This window comes from Taurulus bubalis (genome assembly GCF_910589615.1).
Source record: "Taurulus bubalis genome assembly, chromosome: 16".
Classification (NCBI taxonomy): Eukaryota; Metazoa; Chordata; class Actinopteri; order Perciformes; family Cottidae; genus Taurulus; species Taurulus bubalis.
Window position 1 is genome coordinate 4,459,098 of NC_136604.1, and position 23,329 is coordinate 4,482,426.

A 23,329-nucleotide genomic window follows, 5' to 3' on the forward strand; every position below is an offset into this window, starting at 1 on the left:
ATCAAAAGACAGACAGACATGTGACATACATATAACATACCCTCACTATATTACAGGGGGTTAACTCACCTGTGTTTGAGACGCTGTTGCAGATAAGATAGTCGCTCTTGTGTGTCTTTCCTTCTCTTCAGTTCTCAGTATCTTTCCTTTCACTTTCATTTTCCAGGAAAGGTAATCTGAGGGTAACGCCTTCCTCATGCCTGTGATCTCACAACCACTTAAAAGGTTTAATTGGTGGATTTTTACAGTTCCACCCATAATGATACTGCCAGGTGCCGAACAGTTTGTCGCATATTGGGCCAACTAGTTTAACCAGTGCTTCTGTGTCACATTGTAACAAGGCACACCTTTTCGTTACCAGATCAGGTTACGTAGTTCATCTATTGTTCTTCTATTGTACCTGAACTACATAACTAGGCTGCCATTATTATCTTATAATGACGTAACTAGTTCTCAACTATGTAAATCACAAAATATATACTTTTGTGAAGATAATCCTCTTAGAATCTTCAGGACACAAGATTCCTAAAACCTGAAAATGAGTCAGCATTATTGCACTCGCGGTACCCTTGTCTCGAAGTCAATGGGTATTTTGGCTAGATGCCTGAAATAATGTCTGTGATTAACACAAGCTGAAGCGACTTTAATGTGTTGTTCTATGACATAAAACACGTCAGTAGTGCACGTCTTTAAAAAGGCCTGACGTGAGCTTTTTGCTTCTGGTGATTGCATTTGTGATTCAAAAGTCATGAAAGTGGGGTTCATTTGTGAAGATTATTTTGCTGAACAAAACTTTTAAGTATCATTAACTTTTGTTTGACACAGAGCTTATTTTTTGCAATAATCTCCAAAAATCCCAATCTTTCCGTCGAGGGAGCCAGTGTGATGCTTACTTAGGATGTTGGCCTACAAAAGCACGTCAGCCCTGCAGCGCTCTATTTCCCCAGGTCAGAGTTGGTATGAGGAACCTTTAAAGGTGACCATGCCTCTGGTGTCATGGTTGGCTCTGATCAATGTTAGATGACTAAAATGTTCGTTATCCTGGAAACTGTCTTTCCACATCAGGGTACAGACATTGAGAACTGGACCAAATGTATGATACATGTCATCCTTCAGACCAGACTTTGTGCAAAATGAATACGTATTCTTTTTTTCTATTTTCCCTCATGTTTACAGTAAAGGGTCTTCAGGTAATTTTCCTTGGACAGTAAATAGAAGGAAAATTACAAAAAAGGATGTTGGATATATTTAAAGTTGTGAAACAAGAAAGGAAAACATCTTGTTTAAGATTTTTTATTATTTTTGCTCTCAACACAATTCTTTTAATAATTTTCTCGAAAGCCTTTTTTTCCGGCGGAAACCTTTGTGGTGACATTTCCCCTGGTTCTACTGCCTTTATGACACCGACAGCCACAGTGTGCCTCATGTCACGCACAGCAAAGCGACCTGAACAGCGCAACACGCAGTGATGCATAAAATGTGTTGGCACCCTCCTCTGATGTGTGCTCTATCGGTACAAACACGGGCTGCAATCGTGTTTTAGGAGTCGTTTCTTCAGTCTGGTTGTTGCTAGATTGGATTCTCGGTCACAATAGTTGTTTGCATTTGTTTGTATGTTCTTTGGTTGCCATTATCACACATTAGTATGATAGGAAACACAATTATTACTGCACAGAAGAACAGAAAACACATTGCCCCTCTGAGGCCACCACATCCCGGTCCTCTGAATGGGTGCCGTGGTGCGCTTGTTGGTAGCTTGGTAAGCAACTGAGGCGCTCTGAGTTATTCTCAGACAAATCCCGGCTGCCATATATTATCCTGTGTTCAGACGACTGCTTCAGTGAACCAGCATCGTATTGTAATTTCCAAAACAATAACTTAAAAAACTATAAATATATACATTTTTGTCCATTCTTTTACATTCCCTGACGTCAGTCAATAACTAATTTGACCACTTTACCGGTAATATTCATATTATTTAATGTTTTCATGAGAATTTGATATTGTATAAAGAGATGTAAAGTGTTCTAAAACATTTATACTAATTGTATTTAAGCGGTGCTCATATTTGCTTTGATGATACATCAATGTAATTATAATCTGCATTGGACAGAATGTAGATTTCATCTCCTTCTATGTTTTACCACTGTGCTATTTCTTTTAGACGTAACAAAAAACTGTACAAAATATGGATCTATCTTTAATTTATAATCAATTTACATCTACATATTTCCCCTTTTGCCCAGTTATCTCTGCTGTGAGCTAATTTAGCGAAACAATAGAAGAGAGCACTTGGCAAATTGTCTGGGCCTCCCATGCATCATCTTTTCACACTTTCACTCTGCAGGGGTAGCCAATGTCTGCAACACGTTAACGTCATAAGTGAGAGATATTTCTGAAGGCCCACAGAGCATAAGTGTTATGAACTTAAAAGAGGAACCTAAATAAGCCTGTTGTTTAGCCGCAGCAGCATCTGCAGCGTCACCTGTTGAAATGGGATCGTTAGCGTAAGCGTTAGCGTTAGCATCACATTTCATAACAGTCAGTTTTAGGGAGCAGTTTGGCTGCTAGCAAGTCGGCCACAAGACGGTGGTGAGTAATGGGCTTGCCAGATGATGTTAGAAAACCTCTGTGTTTCTACAGGGCGACAAAGTTGTGCACTACACCAACAGCGTAGCGAGAGTCTGTATGCGATCGATGCTAACATGCTAATTCCGCTAGCATGCTGTCTAGGCTAGTGCAAAGCCAGTGTTTAGCAAGTTAACGTATTATTAGTCCAGTAGCTAGCCATAGGAAGAGGGAAGAGGGAGATTGGGAGCTTGTATGTTCATGATAACCTTATCAAGAGACGTCTGACCATCTAATCTTGCGATGAGATTACACCGACATTCTGTGACTGTTCTTCCTTTTAAATCCTGTTTTCTCTCCATTATGTTTTGATGCTTTTAGTGGTTTTATGTGAAGCACTTTGAATCGCCTTGTTGTTGAAATGTGCTATACAAATAAACTTGCCTTGCCTTTATGTTCACCAGAGCGTTGTGTACATTATCTAGCCCAAACCTGAATGCTCTGCTATACCAAATTGTGAGAAAACGGAAAATCCAGAAAAAAGTATTTCCTATATTTTATATGCAAAATACATGTATTGCATTTGAAATACATATTTCACCAGTATTTTGTATTTTATTTTAATACATTTATTTGAGTGGTATTTTGTATTTTGCCCATCTCTGACAGCACGCAGACATAAGGGAAGGCCAGCTGCAACAGGGTCTAGTTTTCCCCCATGATGCTGAATCAAAACTCATGTCATGTAACCGTCCCTTTGGTCAACGTATTGTGTGAATGGTGTGTCAAGTTTAGGTAGTCCCAGTGTCAGAGTTGACAGTAATGCGTTCTTTATGTCATTAAAGCAGCAGTCGAGGAGTCAGTCCAGGTCAGGTTGTCATGCGCAGAAAGAAGTTTACCATGAATCCTGGAAGAGAGGGGTGCCTCTCTTTCTGAGTAGTTTGGGATCCACTGCTTACAGTAGGACATCATTCCTGAGTCATTTTCTTGACCGGATACACCAAATCAAATTTACAAATACTACAAGTTCTTTTGGACACTTGGGTCCGAGAACACCGGTTTACCAAGGCGCCAACTTCCCTCTAGTTAATTTACATAACTTCCAAAACAATCTGGTCCAATAAAGACTTCAACTTGAAAGGATACACCAAATCATCTTTCAAGACTACAAGCCAACCAGGACACATCTGTCCAGCATCCTTATGTGTGAGATTACAAGTTTAATTCTTAAAATGTAAAACACAAAAGAACCGTTTTCATTTGGCAATGTTTAAGATTTTTATTGTTTTGGTTCCAACTTAATTATGATCATAGCTCCCCCTAAGAGGCACAGGCCTTCCTTTCCTGCGGAAACTTTTCCGATGGTTTTTGATCAGCATAAGCCAGTCCTTGAGTAGAGCGCTCTGCCTCAGGCAGGACGGGGCCAGGGGAGGGGGAAGAGGGAGAGACGTGGCGGGCCGCTGCTGCTGGGACGTGGCTCTTTGTTGGACGTCCTGCATGAGAATTCATTTCTTCTTCTCGGCCTTTGCTGCAGCCTTGGTGACCTTGCCGCCTTCAAGATCCTTCTTGTCGACGGACTTGACGACGCCGACGGCCACGGTCTGCCTCATGTCACGCACAGCGAAGCGACCTAGGAGGAGAGAGAAGCGGAGGCGTCAATGAGAGGCTGAAAAGGGTCTCCTCTGTGTTTAAGGTGCAGCCGGTGAATACACAGTGCACACTACACTAAAGATCAATAGTTTTATCAAAGTAATGAAGCACAAAAACACCTGTAGAAAAGTGAGTTTAGAGTGGCAAAATATTTTCATTTAATGTGTTTTATGTCAATCTTTGACATGTTCATGATAAATAATTGATTAAGTTGGTATTATTCATGTAATAAATACACACCAGGGATTAATAAAAGAGTGCTTTAGCTCCAAACCCATCAACCTTTTATTCAAACAACCGTCTAAACATAGTTCTGACAGTAATGTAGGCTAATGTTACTCTTTTGCCCGATGCACAAGCAACAGGATGCTGACGTCAGCTCACAGTCACTCGGGATTTTCTGAGAATTCCACGTAGGACTTTGGAGGCAAATTTCAATTGCATATTAACTTTCCTCATAACTGATGGCCAAGATAAAACTGGGGTGGGCGAAAAACCCAGCCCAGTGTTGCCACCTCTTTGCCACCTCTTTTTCCAATGGAAGTAGCACTCGCTCCAAAAGTTGTTAAATCCAGCAAGAAAGATGCAACACTGACAGCTCGTCGTAATTATCATTATGAACGTAAACAACGAACATGTCTACTGTTAGTACTCACAGCTGTTAAGAATGTGGTGACGGGCAACGTTTGCATAGACAAAATACGTGCAGGTAGACAGACAGGCAGGTTGCCCATCCATACATTACATTAGGGCAGAATGAAATGGTAATAATAAAGAAGAAGACGAAGTGCTGAATAGACAGTCGGGCACTAAAAACAAACCCATTCTCTACAACAGCAACAACAAAATAAGATGTAATCTTCAAATGCAGAGAATGAAGAAGAAAAAAGCCTTTTAACTCACCCAGTGGAGGATAATCAGAGAAGGCCTCCACAACCATGGGCTTCTGTGGGATCAGTTTGATGATGGCTGCGTCTCCAGACTTGATAAACTTGGGTGCGTCCTCAAGCTTCTTGCCGGAACGACGGTCAACCTTCTCAATGATCTCGGTGAACTTGCAGGCAATGTGAGCAGTGTGGCAATCCAGCACCGGCGCGTATCCGGCATTGATCTGGCCAGGGTGGTTCAGGATGATGACCTGTGGACACATTTTGATTTAGAACTACAAAATTGCAACTTGACCCAAAACTGGAAGCAAATCTTTTGAAGTTCACAATCCCCCACCTGGGCTGAAAAACATTTCAGAGCGTTCTCTATTCAGCACTCAATTCAGGCTTTAGATGAACACACATGGCAGCTCCCGCTAGTGGCCAACAGAGGTCCCCAAATGTTTACGTTTACCTGAGCTGGAATCATTCATGTCCCTCATTAGAGTCACTATAAAATTATATTTTGGAAAGTATATTGCTTCGTTCATTAATCTATATATTTTTTAAAGGTTATCATTGAAGCAGGACATTTACATCGAGAGTAGTTCAGTTATTTGCAGTAACAAAAAGCAAAAGATGAGGAAAATAGGGCCAGGATGGTTAATCCCTAATTATGTCATTGTTGGCTGGAGTTTGAATGTGATACAATAGGTACAATATTGAAGGGTCTTGGTGTAAAGGTAAAGTAAAAAAAATCTTGGAAATGTTTGGCATTTTTAGATTATGCCAATAGTTGTATAAAGGATGAACCAGAAATATTTTCCTTCAAAAGACTACAATTCATGTCATGTTTTGTTGTGATTACTGGATCTCTATATTCATACATATGTACTCTCCGAATACAAATTGTGACAAGACTGTCCCATCCATTTATTCCTTTATTATTCTTCAAGTCCTCTCTTGTCATTTTCTCAGACTCACCTGGGCAGTGAAGCTGCCGGCTCCCCTAGGCGGGTCTTTCTTGCTGTCGCCGGCCACGTTGCCACGGCGGATCTCCTTGACGGACACGTTCTTGACGTTGAAGCCAACGTTGTCGCCGGGGATGGCCTCGGGCATAGCCTCGTGGTGCATCTCCACCGACTTCACCTCAGTGGTCAGGTTAGCGGGAGCAAAGGTGATGATCTGGCCGGGCTTTATTATGCCGCTCTCAACGCGGCCTACGGGGACAGTTCCGATACCTGAGAGAGCAGGAGGCAAAAGAGTGTGAGCAGTGATTGCCAGCTTGTGTGATCTGTGAAGTACAGGCCGTGGAAACAGCCCGAAACAAATGTGTGACACTTCTTACCTCCGATTTTGTAGACGTCCTGCAGGGGCAGACGCAGGGGCTTGTCGGTGGCACGAGCTGGAGGCAGGATGGCATCCAGAGCCTCCAGCAGCGTTGTTCCACTAGCGCCTTTGGTGTCCTTGCGCTCGATCTTCCATCCCTTGAACCATTCCATCTACAGACGGATTTAAAGTAAGGAATAAGTCCATGTCTAATCCATCAAGTTGACAACTTGAGCGACATAAAGGTTAAAGTCCCTCACCTTCTCGCTGGCCTCCAGCATGTTGTCTCCGTGCCATCCTGAGATGGGCACAAAGGCCACGGTGGCGGGGTTGTAGCCGATCTTCTTGATGTAGGTGCTCACTTCCTTGGTGATTTCCTCGAAACGGGCCTGGCTGTAAGGGGGCTCGGTGGAGTCCATCTTGTTGACTCCGATGATGAGCTGCTTCACGCCGAGCGTGTAGGCCAGCAGGGCGTGCTCGCGGGTCTGGCCGTTCTTGGAGATACCGGCCTCGAACTCACCAACACCGGCAGCAACGATCAGCACGGCGCAGTCAGCCTGAAACAGGGGAGACATTTTTTTCTCCATTTCTACAAATGTGCGTGTCTTGTTAAAGCCTCAAGGATGGTTGTCTTTTACTCTGTGGGTGCTTTTTTTCTGAATATAGTGCTCAGTTTTTTTTTTTAAAGGCAGCGGCCTGTACCTGGGACGTGCCGGTGATCATGTTCTTGATGAAGTCCCTGTGTCCGGGGGCATCGATGATGGTCACGTAATACTTAGGGGTCTCAAACTTCCACAGAGCGATGTCGATGGTGATGCCACGCTCACGCTCTGCCTTCAGCTTGTCCAGCACCCAGGCGTACTTGAAGGAGCCCTTGCCCATCTGTTGTGGTAGAAACAACACACATGGAGTGGGTTAACAGGGAGGGTGAAAGACTAAATCATTAAAAAGAATTAAAACATTTATGTCTTGCTGATCCCCCTTTTTTAGAGAAATAAATAAAAAGTATTAATACAATCAGTTTAAAGTTGGTAATTAATTAACTTTTTTACAGTGTGTTTAAGCATTTTGTGTTCTATCTATCTATTTATCTAATATTAGATTGCCTTTTGTGTCTTCAAAATATTTATATATATATTTGAGTATTTACTGTAGTTTGAACTATATTCGTGGCCATATGCACAACAATTACAGAGAAGCAGTTTTTGATAAGCAAAATGAGAATCAAAGACATCAAATAATGATTTAAAGTTAAGATGTAGGGCTAAAATATAAACAGATAAAATACCGTTATACGGTAGTAATAATATATATATATATATATATATATATATATATATATATATATATATATATATATATATGTGTATCTGGTATTTTTGAGTGTTGCATGTTCTTGTCTGAGAATCTCAGTAATCAGATTGTAATACAGTAAATACAGTATACCAAGGTAAAGTGACAGTATAATTGTAAAGTAGCTGTTTTGTTATTTTTGTCCTTCTGTATGACGAAAATAAGTTCCTTTATTTCGGTGTCCATTCGGTAAAATTGGTTTTGCTTGTGTTTTGAGAAAGCAATTATTTCGTAATGTATCTTTCAAGCTAAAGGCTAAAAGCCCTTGTCACGTGACACTTTCATATTTAGGAGTCCTTTCTGAACGACTGCCATGTCAAAGGTAGGGCAAGTATTTCAACAGTAGGGGGCAGTCGCGGCCAAGCAAAGTCAGGGAGCAGTCACATCCGCCACACATGTGATGAGTCACAGGTGTGGCGGATCTCCCTCTTGTGTTTCATAAAAGGTGAATGCGTTAAGCCCCGCCCCCATTCTCTCTCGTCCGCGTGCCCACAGTGACCCCGCCATTTTACCTCAGCACTCGAGCTTGTAACTATTATAATAAAGATGGTGGAAAAAAAGCAACCACACAACTGCTCACCTCCGCGGCTTCCTTCTCGAACTTCTCGATGGTTCTCTTGTCGATGCCTCCGCACTTGTAGATCAGGTGCCCAGTGGAGGTGGACTTGCCGGAGTCCACATGGCCAATGACCACGATGTTGATGTGGGTCTTTTTTTCCGTTGGCATTTTGTCCTGTGTTAAGCATTTAACGAGTAAATGGCAGTAATATAAAATTGTGTAATTGGCAAAATAAAGGAAGTGCCAAACACAGTATACGTTGGAGTGGCCTCTGTGGGTGGAGCATGTCAGGCCTATTGTTCGAGGTGGCCTTTTTTGGGGGACTATTTCTATACTTTTGGATGGTTAAATCTATAACTAAACAACAAGTTTTTAAAAACTGGTTATATGTGTTGTATACAAGTACAATCTGAAAAGTAATTAGCTGTGAATCATAAGAAACCATTACAGACCCAATGGCCATTAGTTCATCCTACTTCCTGCTATGGGAACCATCAGAAACTACTACATAGAAAGCAAAGCAGTCATCGATATTCACCCTCTGGACACCAAACCATTAGGTCAGGATTTAGATGAGGACTTCTATTCTTACTTCATTTATCGAGAGGCTTTTGGTGCTACCTCCCTAGTATCTGAAGATATTACGGCGTTTAAACTCACCTGGTTGTCTCCTGCTCCAGCTATCCACACCTTCCCTCGCTGCTGTCTCAGTAAAAAAGGAAGTCTGTAAAAAGTGCTCTGCGCATTATGCCTCCAACCTGCCCCTCCTCTTAGGAATAATTACAGTGCAAGCCCGCTCACATTTCTGGGTAACAAGTTTTACCAGTCGGTACTTGTCTGTGATCCCATAACACACCTCATGACACTTGCCTGCCTCGCCTTCTGCAGCGTCTCTGTCATCTTTAAAAGACATGAGAAAAGGCCTAAACATTGAGGTTGACCGATAATCTGTGTTTTGACCCCAGTGAGCAAATGCTGCTGTGTGTATGTTAGAAGCTCCTGGAGGAAGTGATGCTGCAGTTTCTCCATCACTTAATTCTTGAAATGTAATAAAACACAAAAGAAACGTCTTCATTTGGCAATGTTTAAGATTTTTATTGTTTTGATTTCAACTTAATTATGATCATAGCTCCCCCTAAGAGGCACAGGCCTTCCTTTCCTGCGGAAACTTTTCCGATGGGTTTTGATCAGCATAAGCCAGTCCTTGAGTAGAGCGCTCTGCCTCAGGCAGGACGGGGCCAGGGGAGGGGGAAGAGGGAGAGACGTGGCGGGCCGCTGCTGCTGGGACGTGGCTCTTTGTTGGACGTCCTGCATGAGAATTCATTTCTTCTTCTCGGCCTTCTGTGCGGACTTGGTGACCTTGCCGCCGGCGGTGAGCTTCTTGTCGACGGACTTGATGACGCCGACGGCCACGGTCTGCCTCATGTCACGCACAGCGAAGCGACCTGGGAGGAGAGAGACGCGGAGGCGTCAATGAGAGGCTGAAAAGGGTCTCCTCTGTGTTTAAGGTGCAGCCGGTGAATACACAGTGCACACTACACTAAAGATCAATAGTTTTATCAAAGTAATGAAGCACGAAAACACCTGTAGAAAAGTATGTTTGCAGTTAGAGTGGTAAAATATTTTCATTTCATCAATCTTTGAATAACTGATTCATCATTAAAAGCCTACAGAATGTTTAAATGAATGACGAGCTGCTTTCACTGCATAAGCCCAGTTGGTATTATTCATGTAATAAATACACACCAGGAATTAATAAAAGAGTGCTTTAGCTCCAAACAACCGTCTAAACATAGGTCTGAGTCAGTTTGTTCTTTTACGGACATTATACGGCTCCATGAGGCCCCTTGGGAACATCTTCGTAAAACCCGTTACGGTGAGCAAATATTTGCCTGAGTACACATCCGGTAGACCAGGAGCAACCGTATAATTCATTTGGAGTGGTGTGTCGGGCCTCCTGATGAACATAAGGCCGAAGGCAGGAAGCCTACAGCGGCTTCTAACAGAGCTTCATTCTGAAAACAGCTGCCGAGAGTTGATTTGAGGGCCGGAAGACCAAAACAATTAGCTGAAAGATGCTAACACACAGAGTAAGAGCCGACAGGAAGTTGGTGATTCATTCTCTGTAGGTTTTCTCCTTCGTCATTTAATCTATTGGTTTGATCAATAGACCTTTTTCCACAGCGGCTGTTTTGAAGTACCAGAGCCTTAAAACCTGGCGACCAAAATAAAGTGCATGAAATCGGTTACACCTGCTCTGACATGTCAAAATGTCTGCCGTGAAGAAGGGGGATACCTAATTATGAGCCCAACGAGAAAAGAGCGCTTCACTCACCCAGCGGGGGATACTGGGAGAAGCTCTCCACACACATGGGTTTTCCAGGCACCATGGTGATGATGGCGGCGTCTCCGGACTTCAGAGCCTTGGGGTTGTCCTCAAGCTTCTTGCCGGAACGACGGTCGATCTTCTCCTTGAGCTCGCTGAACTTGCAGGCGATGTGAGCGGTGTGGCAGTCCAGCACGGGGGCGTAACCCTGGGAGATCTGACCAGGGTGGTTCAGGATGATGACCTGCGGACGGAGAGACGTCGGGTCAGAAGAGCATCATCTAACGATGTGGACTGGTTGGTGCTGGAGTACTTTACTCCCAGAGGCTGTGAGGTCCAAGGGACACCAAACCCTCCATTCTGCTGTGTAATAGCAGCCTAAATTAAAGGTGAAATGCAATTCGCAAAAAAAACACAAACTGGCATGGGATGTGCACGGCCGAGGACAGGAGGGCTCGACTGAAACCACTCAAAACACCATGGGTACCCATCTGCTGAGCATCAGTGATATTGGTGACAAGGTGTGCCTGCAAAGACCCAAAGGATATTGAAAGAGAATACCCATCCAGCCACAACCTGTTCACCCAGCTGCCGTCTGGCAGAGGCTTTCCTTAGCTGTGAGACTCACAAGAGACATTAAATAAAAGGAATGGTCAAAATTGAAGCAGCAGTGGCTGAAATATCAGGACTTTTAATAGCGTATGGAACCAAAAACACTGGAGTCGACATTACCCACAATGCAACGCGATAAAGAAACAGAATGGACATCGAACTGTTTGCTGTGGTCAGTTCAAAAGAAAAAGCTGATTACTGTTGCTATGGTGACAACACACGACAACACCTCCTTTGCTTTCTGTCTCACTGAGGGATGAATTTATTACATTCAACGTATGACATGAATACAAACATTCCTTCTTTTTTCCCTTTTCGCTGAGACTCACCTGGGCGGTGAAGTTGTCGGCCGCCATGGGCGGGTCGTTCTTGCTGTCTCCGGCCACGTTGCCGCGGCGGATCTCCTTGACGGACACGTTCTTGATGTTGAAGCCGACGTTGTCGCCGGGCATGGCCTCGGTCAGAGTCTCGTGGTGCATCTCCACGGACTTCACCTCGGTGGTCAGGTTGGGGGGCGCGAAGGTCACCACCATGCCGGGCTTCAGGACGCCGGTCTCCACGCGGCCGACGGGGACAGTTCCGATACCTGAGAGTTAGAAAGGTCACAGTACGCTTTTATAAAGAATCATCTTAACATCTGCCACCGTCTTTTGATCATTTCTCATTTCTCGCACAGTGTTTGAAACGTTTAGAGGCCTGTTCCATGGAGACATGGGAGCAGTTCAACTGTACGCTTCTAAGAACCGGTCCGTCGAGTTGAACAAGTCTGAACGAGAGGACGAGCCGACTGGCGCCACCCCCGGAGGTGTTCAGCACACATTGGAGGCTGGGGCTCTTCGCCGTGACGAATCACTCCAGTGTCTCCGATTTCCCCGCGAGATGCTGCCATTACCGCTGCGGCTTTCTCAAGATTCCAGGTGAGCGACTCGACTCTGTGCGTCTTCGTTTGGATTTGACGTTTCGTACGGCTGTGTTTCCGTCCGGCTTTAGATTTAATTCATTTTAGTAAGTGTGAGTCGAAGAAAGCGTTGTTGTGCACATGTTTTAGTTTTGATGAGAGAATTAAACTTCTCGGACACGCAGTATGGGACATTGCGGGCTTCGTGTATCTGTAATGCCGTTTTTATCGTTCTGGCATTTTTCTGTGCGTCTTCATTCAGAAGTCACGGCGCCTCGAGGGGTTTTGGGCAAGTTCTGGCGCGGGTGGAAGTGGCGGAGAACAGCTGTGAGCTGTAAAAGGAATGAGGCGGGAAGGAGGAGGAGCGCTTTTGGTTCCAACACGTGCTGTGTCCGCCATGTTTTAAAGAGCTCTTTTTTGCCCTCTTTAAGGCTTGATTCATGATCACCGTGAGCTCATTCTGCATCTTACAGGAAGACTGCTGGTACAACTTATCATCACTCCCATTAATTACACAGAGAATTGTGCTGCATATTTCATAACGTCCGTCCAGACCGTAAATCGGGATTTACTTCCCGTTTGCTCACGCGCTCTGTATAAAGTGTTATATATATATATATATATATATATATATATATATATATATATATATAGATATTCACAGCGCTGGTTGGTTTAACTGGTGTTCTGTTCTTTTTGTGTGGGAGTTTTTCATTCAGACTTAGAGTAAAATTACAACTGTGACGTCTGCGTAAAGATAAGTGACTTTGGCATTCAGGCCGACATGTTGAATCCCGTTCATGTGACGGGTGGGGAGGCTAATAAAAAGGTTTCCACGTCCCAGCATGTTGGATAATTTCGCCTTGAAGGGATGAGTTACGAGGAGGCGCTGCTCCTCACCGCCAATCTTGTAGACGTCCTGCAGGGGGAGGCGCAGGGCCTTGTCTGTGGGGCGGGAGGGCGGCAGGATGGAGTCCAGAGCTTCCAGCAGGGTGACGCCGGAGGCGCTGCCCTCCTTGCGCTCGACCTTCCAACCCTTGAACCAGCCCATCTGGAGAAAAAAACAGAGAGTGCAGATACGGAGACGGGAAAAAGGTTGAGGGAAAGAGAGAGACCGATGATTGGTTTAAGAGGATCACTTGATGTGAAAACACGTGGCGGAACGTGATACAGATCTGAGTAAATGTCACAACTCACCTTCTCGCTGGCCTCCAGCATGTTGTCTCCGTGCCAACCGGAGATGGGGACGAAGGCCACGGTGGCGGGGTTGTAGCCGATCTTCTTGATGTAGGTGCTCACTTCCTTGGTGATTTCCTCAAAGCGCTTCTGGCTGTAAGGGGGCTCGGTGGAGTCCATCTTGTTGATGCCGACGATGAGCTGCTTCACGCCGAGCGTGTAGGCCAGCAGGGCGTGCTCGCGGGTCTGGCCGTTCTTGGAGATACCGGCCTCGAACTCACCGACACCGGCAGCAACGACCAGCACGGCGCAGTCAGCCTGATATTAAAAACAAGGAAGACATTTGAATTTATTTTAACATAAATACATATAAAGCAAATACGCGTTAAAAGGCAGCGGCCTGTACCTGGGACGTGCCGGTGATCATGTTCTTGATGAAGTCCCTGTGTCCGGGGGCATCGATGATGGTCACGTAATACTTGCCGGTCTCAAACTTCCACAGAGCGATGTCGATGGTGATGCCGCGCTCACGCTCTGCCTTCAGCTTGTCCAGCACCCAGGCGTACTTGAAGGAGCCCTTGCCCATCTGTTGTGGTAGAAACAAATAGAGCAGGAAATGAAAACGGCGTAAAGAAAAGTGTACTTTAATTTAATTTAAAAAAAAGTCACGCCTCGACATTGTGTAAAACTTATATCTCTTGATCACCAATCACAGTTTCAGTCAATCCTTTTAGCTGACTGTTGGTACCGATACCATTTCAATATTCCGGTATTTCTGTACCTTAGTTTGGGCAACATAAACACCGTTAAGCCCATTTTTTATTTAACAAAATGTGCACATAAGTGTTAAATAAAACTAGGAACTTTTAATGGTTTGGATCAAATTTATTCAATCAAGAATAAACACAATTAAGATTTTGTCACATTAAATTCCAATGTTGGCATAGTTTTCATGCAGATCCCCTAGTATGGAAACATACTTTTATGCTATTATCGTTTGTTTGAAGCTGTAAATCAATTACATTGTATATTGATATATTGAAGTATGTAGTTACTTAAGTATCAGGCTTTTTTCTTTAACAAATCAGTGTTTAAATATAACATTGGTGTGTGAGTTCCATCTGTCTAAACATTGTCTACTGCATTAAGTTCCCATTAGGCATTGATTAATTTAGGCTGATTTTAAATTTTGTACAATTAACCTACGGCACATAATTATGATTTGAAGGTACATTTACTAGTACAAGTTGCAGTATGGACAGTACACGTCTTTAAACAGCAGGTGGCAGTTTTAACCAAGTAGTGAGCAGCTTCCTCCACCACACCCACATCTTCTGAGATGAAATAGTCTGACTTCATAGATTCATACAACTCGTATAATTCATACATACGAGTATTTAGGTGTGCTTCTGTATATACTGAAAACAGGCTGGTGTCTCTAAAAGAAACCAACCTCGGCGGCTTCCTTCTCGAACTTCTCGATGGTTCTTTTGTCGATGCCTCCGCACTTGTAGATCAGGTGACCGGTGGTGGTGGACTTGCCGGAGTCGACATGGCCAATGACCACGATGTTGATGTGGAACTTTTCCTTTCCCATTTTGTTTTACTGGACAGGAACATGGGGAACAGTCATGTTAACTTTATAGTGACATGTTAGGTTCAATGGAGGTCATCATAACTACGTGGCAACGGGTTTATAATGTCGTAATGTGTATATATCGCAGTAACTGCGGCATAAGCAGCTAGTCGGCCCTTTATAGTCAACAGAAATGCAGCGCTGTGGCGTTGCGACATATCTAAAAGTAGCGTCACCAACTTCACACGTTAGTCTTTTCTAGAGCGGTCAGTCGGCGCGCGTGCCCGCGACCGGAAAAGCGACACTGGTGAGTCACGCGCCATGTGCTCGATGCCGGCTGCCTCCATGTTGCGCTGCTGCAGAGCCGCCATGTTACCGACTGATGCAAGCGCGCGACCCAACATGCAGCCACAGCACGGGGTGCGCGTTCACGACGGTACAGAGAAACGGATTACCATGACTGGCAGAAAACTAAAGCTCAAGGATCCCAATTAGCAGCATTTTTTTTTTATCCGAGCATTAAAGCCCCATTTAAGACAAAAAGCAAATATACCACCACACGCTATACGTTTGGATAAAAGTCAAGAGGTGAGCTGGCATGTTTACCTTTACCATAACTAGCCTTGGTTTAAAAAAGCAGTACTGCAGGATATGATTCAGTCTGGATTCCGACAGCTTGTTTGGCTCAGCATGATAATTTTATTCCAGTACTCCCCGTCCTGTATACTGCCCCAGCTCCTCGATACAGCCATGCATTTTTAGAGTTTAGATCGGCTTAAAATTGACATTTTACCAACCTGTGCCCTGCAGAAAAATAAGACGTCCCTTGATTTAGAGCAGAGGGGGAAAAAAGGACAGAATGCGATCAGTCCAGAGTTTTTATACTGAACCAGAAGAGAGGGGGGGCTGTGTATGCTCTTGGTGCTGTCAGACTAGAATAAGGGGCGCCATTGGCTGGCGCGGCATAATTCCTATCGAGACGATTGGACGACAAGTGCATCAGCGGACACAGATAGCATGGTCTAAAACAGCTGCAGCAGACAGACAGGCTCGCCTGAGACTACCAGCTGCAACAGTGAAGGACAGACAAGCCAATTTCAATTTTTCAAAGACATTTATTTTTATTAGTTACCAGCAGCTTGCTTTCCAATTAAATGTGGCATTTTAAACATTTCCAACTTAAACTTAACTGAGAAGAGGCACCGTCATGTGATTCAGGTAAGTGACAATGCCACGTAGTTCTTTTTTCCTGCGGAAACTTTTGCGATGGGTTTTAATCAGCATAAGCCAGTCCTTGAGCATGTGCCATAAAGAAGATGATCCAGGGTAAGGGCAGGACAGAGAGGAAGGAGTGGCCCGCTGCTGCCGGCACACGTCTTGCTGCTGGATGTCCTGCACGACCATTCATTTCTTCTTCTGGGCCTTATCGGCAGACTTGGTGGTCTTTCCGGATGTTGGGTCCTTGGTCTCGACGGACTTGATGACGCCGACGGCCACCGTCTGTCTCATGTCACGCACGGCGAAACGACCTGGAGTAGAAGAGGGGTCGCCGTTAGTAAATGCATTCTTGCACTCATTTTACCATTATCACCTCTAAAGTGGTGTACATGGTATGAGTACGTACCGAGGGGAGGGTAGCTGGAGAAGGCCTCCACAACCATGGGCTTCTGTGGGATCAGTTTGACGATGGCTGCGTCTCCAGACTTGACAAACTTGGGTGCGTCCTCAAGCTTCTTGCCGGAACGACGGTCAATCTTTTCGATGAGCTCGCTGAACTTGCAGGCAATGTGAGCAGTGTGGCAATCCAGCACCGGCGCGTATCCGGCATTGATCTGGCCAGGGTGGTTCAGGATGATGACCTGTGGACACATTTTGATTTAGAACTACAAAATTGCAACTTGACCCAAAACCGGAAGCAAATATTTTGAAGTTCACAATCCCCCACCTGGGCGTTGAAGTGACCGGCTCCCTTAGGTGGGTCGTTCTTGCTGTCGCCAGCCACGTATCCACGACGGATCTCCTTGACTGAAACGTTCTTGATGTTAAAGCCGACGTTGTCACCGGGCATGGCTTCGGTCAGGGACTCGTGGTGCATCTCCACGGACTTCACCTCGGTGGTCAAGTTGCAGGGAGCAAAGGTGACGATCATGGTGGGCTTCAGGAGACCAGTCTCAACACGGCCGACGGGTACTGTTCCGATACCTGAGAAAATATTGTTGCCTTGGTAAACAATATGCCCCAACTGGTTTCAAACTTATTACAACATTGACTTTTAGAAATATTAGTTTTTACCTCCGATTTTGTAGACATCCTGCAGGGGCAGACGAAGGGGCTTGTCGGTGGGACGAGCCGGGGGATTGATGGCATCCAGAGCCTCCAGCAGTGTGACGCCATTGGCATTGCCCTCCTTGCGCTCTATCTTCCATCCCTTGAACCAGCCCATCTACAAACGAATCGTAAGTAAGGAATAAATCCATGTCTAATCCATCAAGTTGACAACTTGAGCGACACAAACGGTTAAAGTCCCTCACCTTCTCGCTGGCCTCCAGCATGTTGTCTCCGTGCCATCCTGAGATGGGCACAAAGGGGACGGTGGCGGGGTTGTAGCCGATCTTCTTGATGTAGGTGCTGACTTCCTTTTGGATTTCCTCGAAACGGGCCTGGCTGTAAGGGGGCTCGGTGGAGTCCATCTTGTTGACTCCAACGATGAGCTGCTTCACACCGAGGGTGAAGGCCAGCAGGGCGTGCTCGCGGGTCTGGCCGTTCTTGGAGATACCGGCCTCAAACTCACCAACACCGGCAGCAACAATCAGCACGGCGCAGTCAGCCTGATAAATAAAAACATTTTAAGTAAAGAGACACCATCTACAATGTTGTTCAAGCTTAGCGTGCCAATGTATATTAACATAACAAACCTGAGAAGTTCCGGTGATCATGTTCTTGATGAAGTCCCTGTGTCCGGGGGCATCGATGATGGTCACGTAGAACTTGCCAGTCTCAAACTTCCACAAAGCGATGTCGATGGTGATACCACGCTCACGCTCTGCCTTCAGCTTGTCCAGCACCCATGCGTACTTGAAGGAGCCCTTGCCCATCTGCAGAGGGAAGGGAATATTAAGAATCACTCATGTATTCTGTATGTGAAACTTCCTGGCTATTATACCTTTTAATTATATAAAAACATTAATGTAACTTTTACATTTGGTGACATTTAACATGTAGGCTACAGCTTAGTAAACCAAATATTTGATATTTGGACAGCCTGGGGCCCTCTACAGAATGAAGTGCACAGTCACCATCAATGCTATCGCGTTAAGCCCCACCCCTGCGTGCGCGCGCACGCGTTCATCGCTACATTCTCGTGCCGGGCAGTAGCGCTCAGAGTGGGCACGCTGACGCCGCCATCTTGCCTTTGGACTCCAGCCTGTAACTGTTATAAAGATAGTGAAAAAAAACTGCTCACCTCGGCGGCTTCCTTCTCGAACTTCTCGATGGTTCTCTTGTCGATGCCTCCGCATTTGTAGATCAGATGGCCGGTAGAGGTGGACTTGCCGGAGTCGACATGACCAATGACCACGATGTTGATGTGGACCTTTTCCTTTCCCATTGTTGTAGTTTCTGTCACAAAAAGAAAAAACATAAGCGCTCAATTTTATTAAAGCGCCTTACCGTTTATTAGCCTATCGCTAATCATTATTCAGCCACGTAGGACGGCAATGTGCCTTTAATTAAACCGTGACATCCCGGGCACCGCGCAATACGAACACTAACGGTAACTCGTGATAATTTATCAAACCGGCCGAAGCTCACATTTGACACGAGCGGCGATATAGTTTACGCGTTAACCCGTTAACTAGTCGGTAACGCTGCGGGACTTTAGCAGATAGCAGCTAGCGGCTGCCGCTAGGCCTCAGTCGGCCACAAGCCAGCTTAGACACGTGTTACCCAATAGGCCACGTCGAGTCAAGTTACACATATCTCTAAATATCGAGCAGCTATTTCATTCAGCCTCCCAACGTCCATCACTAGATGAAGAGGTACAGTTGTTTAATGGAGGCGGGGGAAAAAGAAAAGACACGTTATTCCAGCATCCTCGGTTCTCTTTCCAGTCGCCTCTTTGTTCCCCTCCGGTCTCTCCTCCCTCCTAACCCGCTTGTTTAACAACTTAAAATAGAGGCCAACACTCATTAGCGTGGGCACCGCAAACACACCGGGCTGGCAATTACGTTAGCGGAGGATGGGAGCTTGCCAGTAAGTGAACCGTTACCTCCGTCGGAGAAAATAAAATCCACAGGTTTGTGTAGAAGTTACATAACCGAAAAGGCAAAGTTTAGAATCAAACACGGAACGGAAGAAAGAGAAACCCTCGAAGCTGAATCTTCTTCACGTTACACACTGAAGACAGGTCAAGGCCCGAGTTGTGCCCTCGCGCTCTCGTGTGACTCAAAAGTTAAGCTTACCGGTGTTTTTTGGGTTTTCACGGCCGATGCTGCTGCCCCTACCAGGTAACAGAAAGAGGAAGACAAGGGTTGGACTGTAGGTTTTATACGGAATGGGAGGCGGCCTGATTTCCCGCCCCCCCCCGGTGGAGACCCCGCAAATCACACACATTCCTGCAAAAAACGTCAGCACGCAACCGGATGAACCGCGTGAAACATGTATGATGTCCCTGTCTGCTGTAGTTTAGCACCAAAAACAACGACAACAGACACACTGTACTCGTGAAATGATAACAGTAATAGTTCAGAAACAGATTGGAAAAGCAGACAGTTGATTGTGTCGCTAAGCAAAAGGGTTATTTGACCCGCAACTTCATTTCATCGACCTTCATCAATAGGTAGTAATAAGTATTAGTATATTACCATTAAGCGTTGGGTACAAGTTTTATAGTATAATAGGAATACTGATATTGTACAGCTTCACCTACTTATTATCACACAAGTGTTGCATATCAATAATTAACTGAAAAAAACACACCAACACATGCTAGTTATGGTTAGGTTTGTTTGATTTTATGTTTGGTGAGAAGCAGATGTTTCTCTGCACGGGGAGAGAGGGAAGAAGATTTCCAATCAATGATATTTGAAAGAAAATGCAAATAAACAACTATTTCAGACACAACCCCCTCTCCCTGAACTCCCTTCCACCCACTGGTTATACTGGGACGACTCTTCAGCCTGAAAAGATTATCCAAATCCGAGAATTTGCATTCAAACAGAGCCCAGAGACCCCGAAAAGATTAACTCATGTGGTCTTCAGGACTCCTTATCTCGCTGGTCCTTTACATTTACAACAGACGGCCATTCATTTGATTGAATTAAGCACCGATGTTCTCAGAGTGAAGTATATCTTCAGGGTTAGCTGGTTTACTTTACAACCACCACATCAGCCACCACAAAAAAAGATGCCTTGATATCCATCTAACTGCTCTCCTTTGCAGTGATTTTCATCAAGTTATTCTCCTTCAAACCACTCGGCATCTTTAATGCAGCTACGGTGCTTAATTAGGAATATTTGACTGATCTGGTAGAGGTTATTAAACTCATCAGAAAAACGGCCTGCTCTGGCACTTGGATGCTACTCGGAGGGGTCAGGAGGTCAGATTCGGCCTCTTCCTCCATCACTGTGGCGGGCATGTTGCCCAGTATAGAGGCAGCTGGTATCCCATGGCACACACACTCGCTCGGCTCTCTCACCAGTTCAGGTAACAGCCACTCCGACTAGGCGGCTGCTGCTTTCACTCACCGGAGAGATCACAGTGGGGGAGGGGGGAGGAGGGTAAGAGGGGGGATAAGAGTGGCAACTTGCTTAAAGAGTCATACAAGAGAGTGTTAAATGACCAGAAGTAGGGGTTTCCTCTGAGAAGGAACGTTCAGGTTATTAAAAAGCACAGAATGAGCAGGGGTCTTGTAACAAGTAATTAGTGGTTGTAAAACACTTGTAAATACATTCCTGTTAAATGTCAAACACACTCTGATGCGTTTCAATTCACATAACGTAACCCGTCTGACTGCACTTACAGGTCTCAACGTGAAGTGTGATGAGCCACTTCTATCCATAACCAGAGGCTACGAAAACTGTGGTCTGAGCCTAGTCAGCCTTCTGTCTGGGCCTCGAAATAAGTGGACAAGTCTGATTGTTAGATCGCATATCTCCAGTGATGGATGTGTTGACTGTGGGCCGAGGCTCCAGCTCATGGGCAGCTAGAACATGGGTTTCACAACCCATTTAAGGAATATACCTGAAGGCCAGGTTACTGCACTTATTCTGACCTCCGTAATTGATGGGGTCAATTGGTTTGACACAGACACTGCAGTCAAGAGAAACTGAGGAAAACTGGGAAACTGAGTCAGCGAGGAAGAGACCGCGAGAAGTCTTCCAGAGAACCTTGACAGAGACCCTGAAGTGAACTCAGTGTTCAAGTTGACGCCAAAGGGCTCGACCCGTATCACCATTGCTACTCAGAACCTCTACTTCAGTCATGAACACGTGGGCCAGTTTTCAAGGCTTTTGAGTTCAAATATCTCGACAACTAGTGTCCGTTAGTTGTCAAGATATTTTACTCAAAACCACAAACGTGAGCCTCATGGTGGCGCTGGAGGAAGAGTCATGTTATCCCCAAAGTTTACCTCTGGAGACCATGAGTGTAACTCAGAACATGGCTGTCCCTAGAGCTACGCTGCTAGCATGGCTAAAAACACACCGCTCGGCTCATGGGGCCTGTAATGATCTTATAACTGAACGGTGTACAACAGCTGTGCACAACAGGGTGTGTGTGTGTGTGTGTGTGTGTGTGTGTGTGTGTGTGTGTGTGTGTGTGTGTGTGTGTGTGTGTGTGTGTGTGTGTGAGAGAGAGAGGGGGAGATTGTGATTCAGCAGGCTGAGTGGCAGCACGTCAGTGATGAGTCATCGTGTGTCAGCGGTGGTTATAGCAACGAGAGACGTGAACATTTTTGTATGACTGAGACAAAAACCTGCTGTTTGTCAGTACAGATGAATGGGTGGAGGGGTACCATGGCTAAATGTCTTTTATGTGAATACCCTACTTTGCAATACATTTGATTCTCTTCCAAACACTAAACATGTTCACATTGTCTCCCGTTCAGCCACAACAGCACTGAGGACGGCCACTGAAGTTGGAGTGATGAGGCCCGGCTCGCAGTCCATTCCTAAAGGTTGTTAGATGGGGTTGGATTTCCGGGGTCCCAAGGTTGTCTCCATCAAACTGGGAAGAAGCTCCTCTTCATCGTGGCTTTGACGATTCACAGGAGAACACAAAGAGACAAACCTTTGCTTTAGGGGCTCACAAACCAAAACGGTTGGGAAGCACTGCTTTAAATAACACATCTAAATAATGTTTGCTTCTTTTGTGTGACGAACAGGATACTTTAAACTCTTTGGCATCTACAAAAATCACCAAATTGAAGAGGAGAAATACCTCTTTAGTGAAACTACTCAGGTGAACATGTGACATAACTTAATTCAAAGGGGTCATAAGTTAATACGGTTGGGAAGCACTGATCTAAGGTACAGTACACAAAAGTAACACACTTTTGCCCATATAGTGTTTACAGACAGACAACATTTCACCTTGTACTGTGATATATAATAATATATAGGCATATACTAGCCATATGAACACATTATGAATTCCAGTTTAAAGCACATTTTGCCGTGGGCAGCAGCATCAGATGGAGTCGTCTTTATCTGCCAGTTTTAAGAGACGTGACTTGGTGTCTGTGTGGGCGCAGCAAAGGAAGGCAAGAAGTCTCTCTGACTGATTCTGATCAATGCCAACATTACAAAATAATCTGGCATTAATGTGCATACAGGCAAGAGTTTAAGGTAACTCAATCTAAATATCATTGTCAGCCCACCTAATGCAAATACAACCTGAGCCAGGGCGAGACAGTTAATGCAAATAAAGCGTATTTGCAAGACACAGCCAGTTTCACATCTCCTGCCCCCAACCGCTTCACACTTGAAAACAAAGTATTCCCTTCTGGTGTCCAGCCTATCGTCTACATTTGTTTCACACCCGGAGTGTTAAGGAGACGTGTTTATCACATGCATATCACAGCCTCTTGAGTAGGTATGATGCAATTTCTGGCTTTTATTTAAAAGGTCTGCAGCAAATTCTATTCAACCACCTCAGATTGCCCACTCAAGTCAAGAGGGGGCAATCTGAGCCAAGCCAAGCGCTTTTATCCATATGCCGGTTCTATAACCTAGCTTTTGTGCATCTGTAAAGCCTGTTGAAAAATGTGACACTAGATTATGCAAAGATTTTTTTCTTCTTTTGTCAGTGATTAAGTGTATGTTTTTCTTCTCCAAATGGAAGTCAGGTCAATGGTATTCTGAGTATTTCATGAAACCCTTTAGCCTTGAAACCAGTTAAAATCACATTTAAACGTTC

The 23,329-nt window shown here is 44.9% G+C and overlaps 3 protein-coding genes across 3 annotated transcripts; all 3 read right to left on the reverse strand.

The window, feature by feature from the left end:
• Nucleotides 1–3,833: 3,833 nt before the first annotated feature.
• LOC306748649 (elongation factor 1-alpha-like) lies at nt 3,834–9,038 on the reverse strand. The gene is made up of 8 exons (XM_079231856.1): nt 8,986–9,038; nt 8,347–8,499; nt 7,116–7,295; nt 6,674–6,970; nt 6,433–6,586; nt 6,069–6,325; nt 5,122–5,356; nt 3,834–4,198 (listed from the first exon to the last, which is right to left on the reverse strand). The coding sequence occupies exons 2-8, from the start codon at nt 8,491–8,493 to the stop codon at nt 4,074–4,076; spliced, it is 1,395 nt and encodes a 464-aa protein (XP_079087982.1). The 5' UTR covers nt 8,494–8,499; nt 8,986–9,038; the 3' UTR covers nt 3,834–4,073.
• A 357-nt stretch (nt 9,039–9,395) lies between these two features.
• On the reverse strand, nt 9,396–15,770 carry LOC306748650 (elongation factor 1-alpha). The gene is made up of 8 exons (XM_079231857.1): nt 15,711–15,770; nt 14,791–14,943; nt 13,744–13,923; nt 13,359–13,655; nt 13,062–13,212; nt 11,593–11,849; nt 10,661–10,895; nt 9,396–9,770 (listed from the first exon to the last, which is right to left on the reverse strand). Exons 2-8 carry the CDS (start codon nt 14,932–14,934, stop codon nt 9,646–9,648), a joined length of 1,389 nt encoding a protein of 462 aa, XP_079087983.1. The 5' UTR covers nt 14,935–14,943; nt 15,711–15,770; the 3' UTR covers nt 9,396–9,645.
• A 238-nt stretch (nt 15,771–16,008) lies between these two features.
• On the reverse strand, nt 16,009–19,417 carry LOC306748651 (elongation factor 1-alpha). Its single transcript, XM_079231858.1, has 8 exons — nt 19,374–19,417; nt 18,377–18,531; nt 17,829–18,008; nt 17,445–17,741; nt 17,206–17,356; nt 16,859–17,115; nt 16,538–16,772; nt 16,009–16,442 (listed from the first exon to the last, which is right to left on the reverse strand). Exons 2-8 carry the CDS (start codon nt 18,518–18,520, stop codon nt 16,318–16,320), a joined length of 1,389 nt encoding a protein of 462 aa, XP_079087984.1. The 5' UTR covers nt 18,521–18,531; nt 19,374–19,417; the 3' UTR covers nt 16,009–16,317.
• Nucleotides 19,418–23,329: the final 3,912 nt, after the last annotated feature.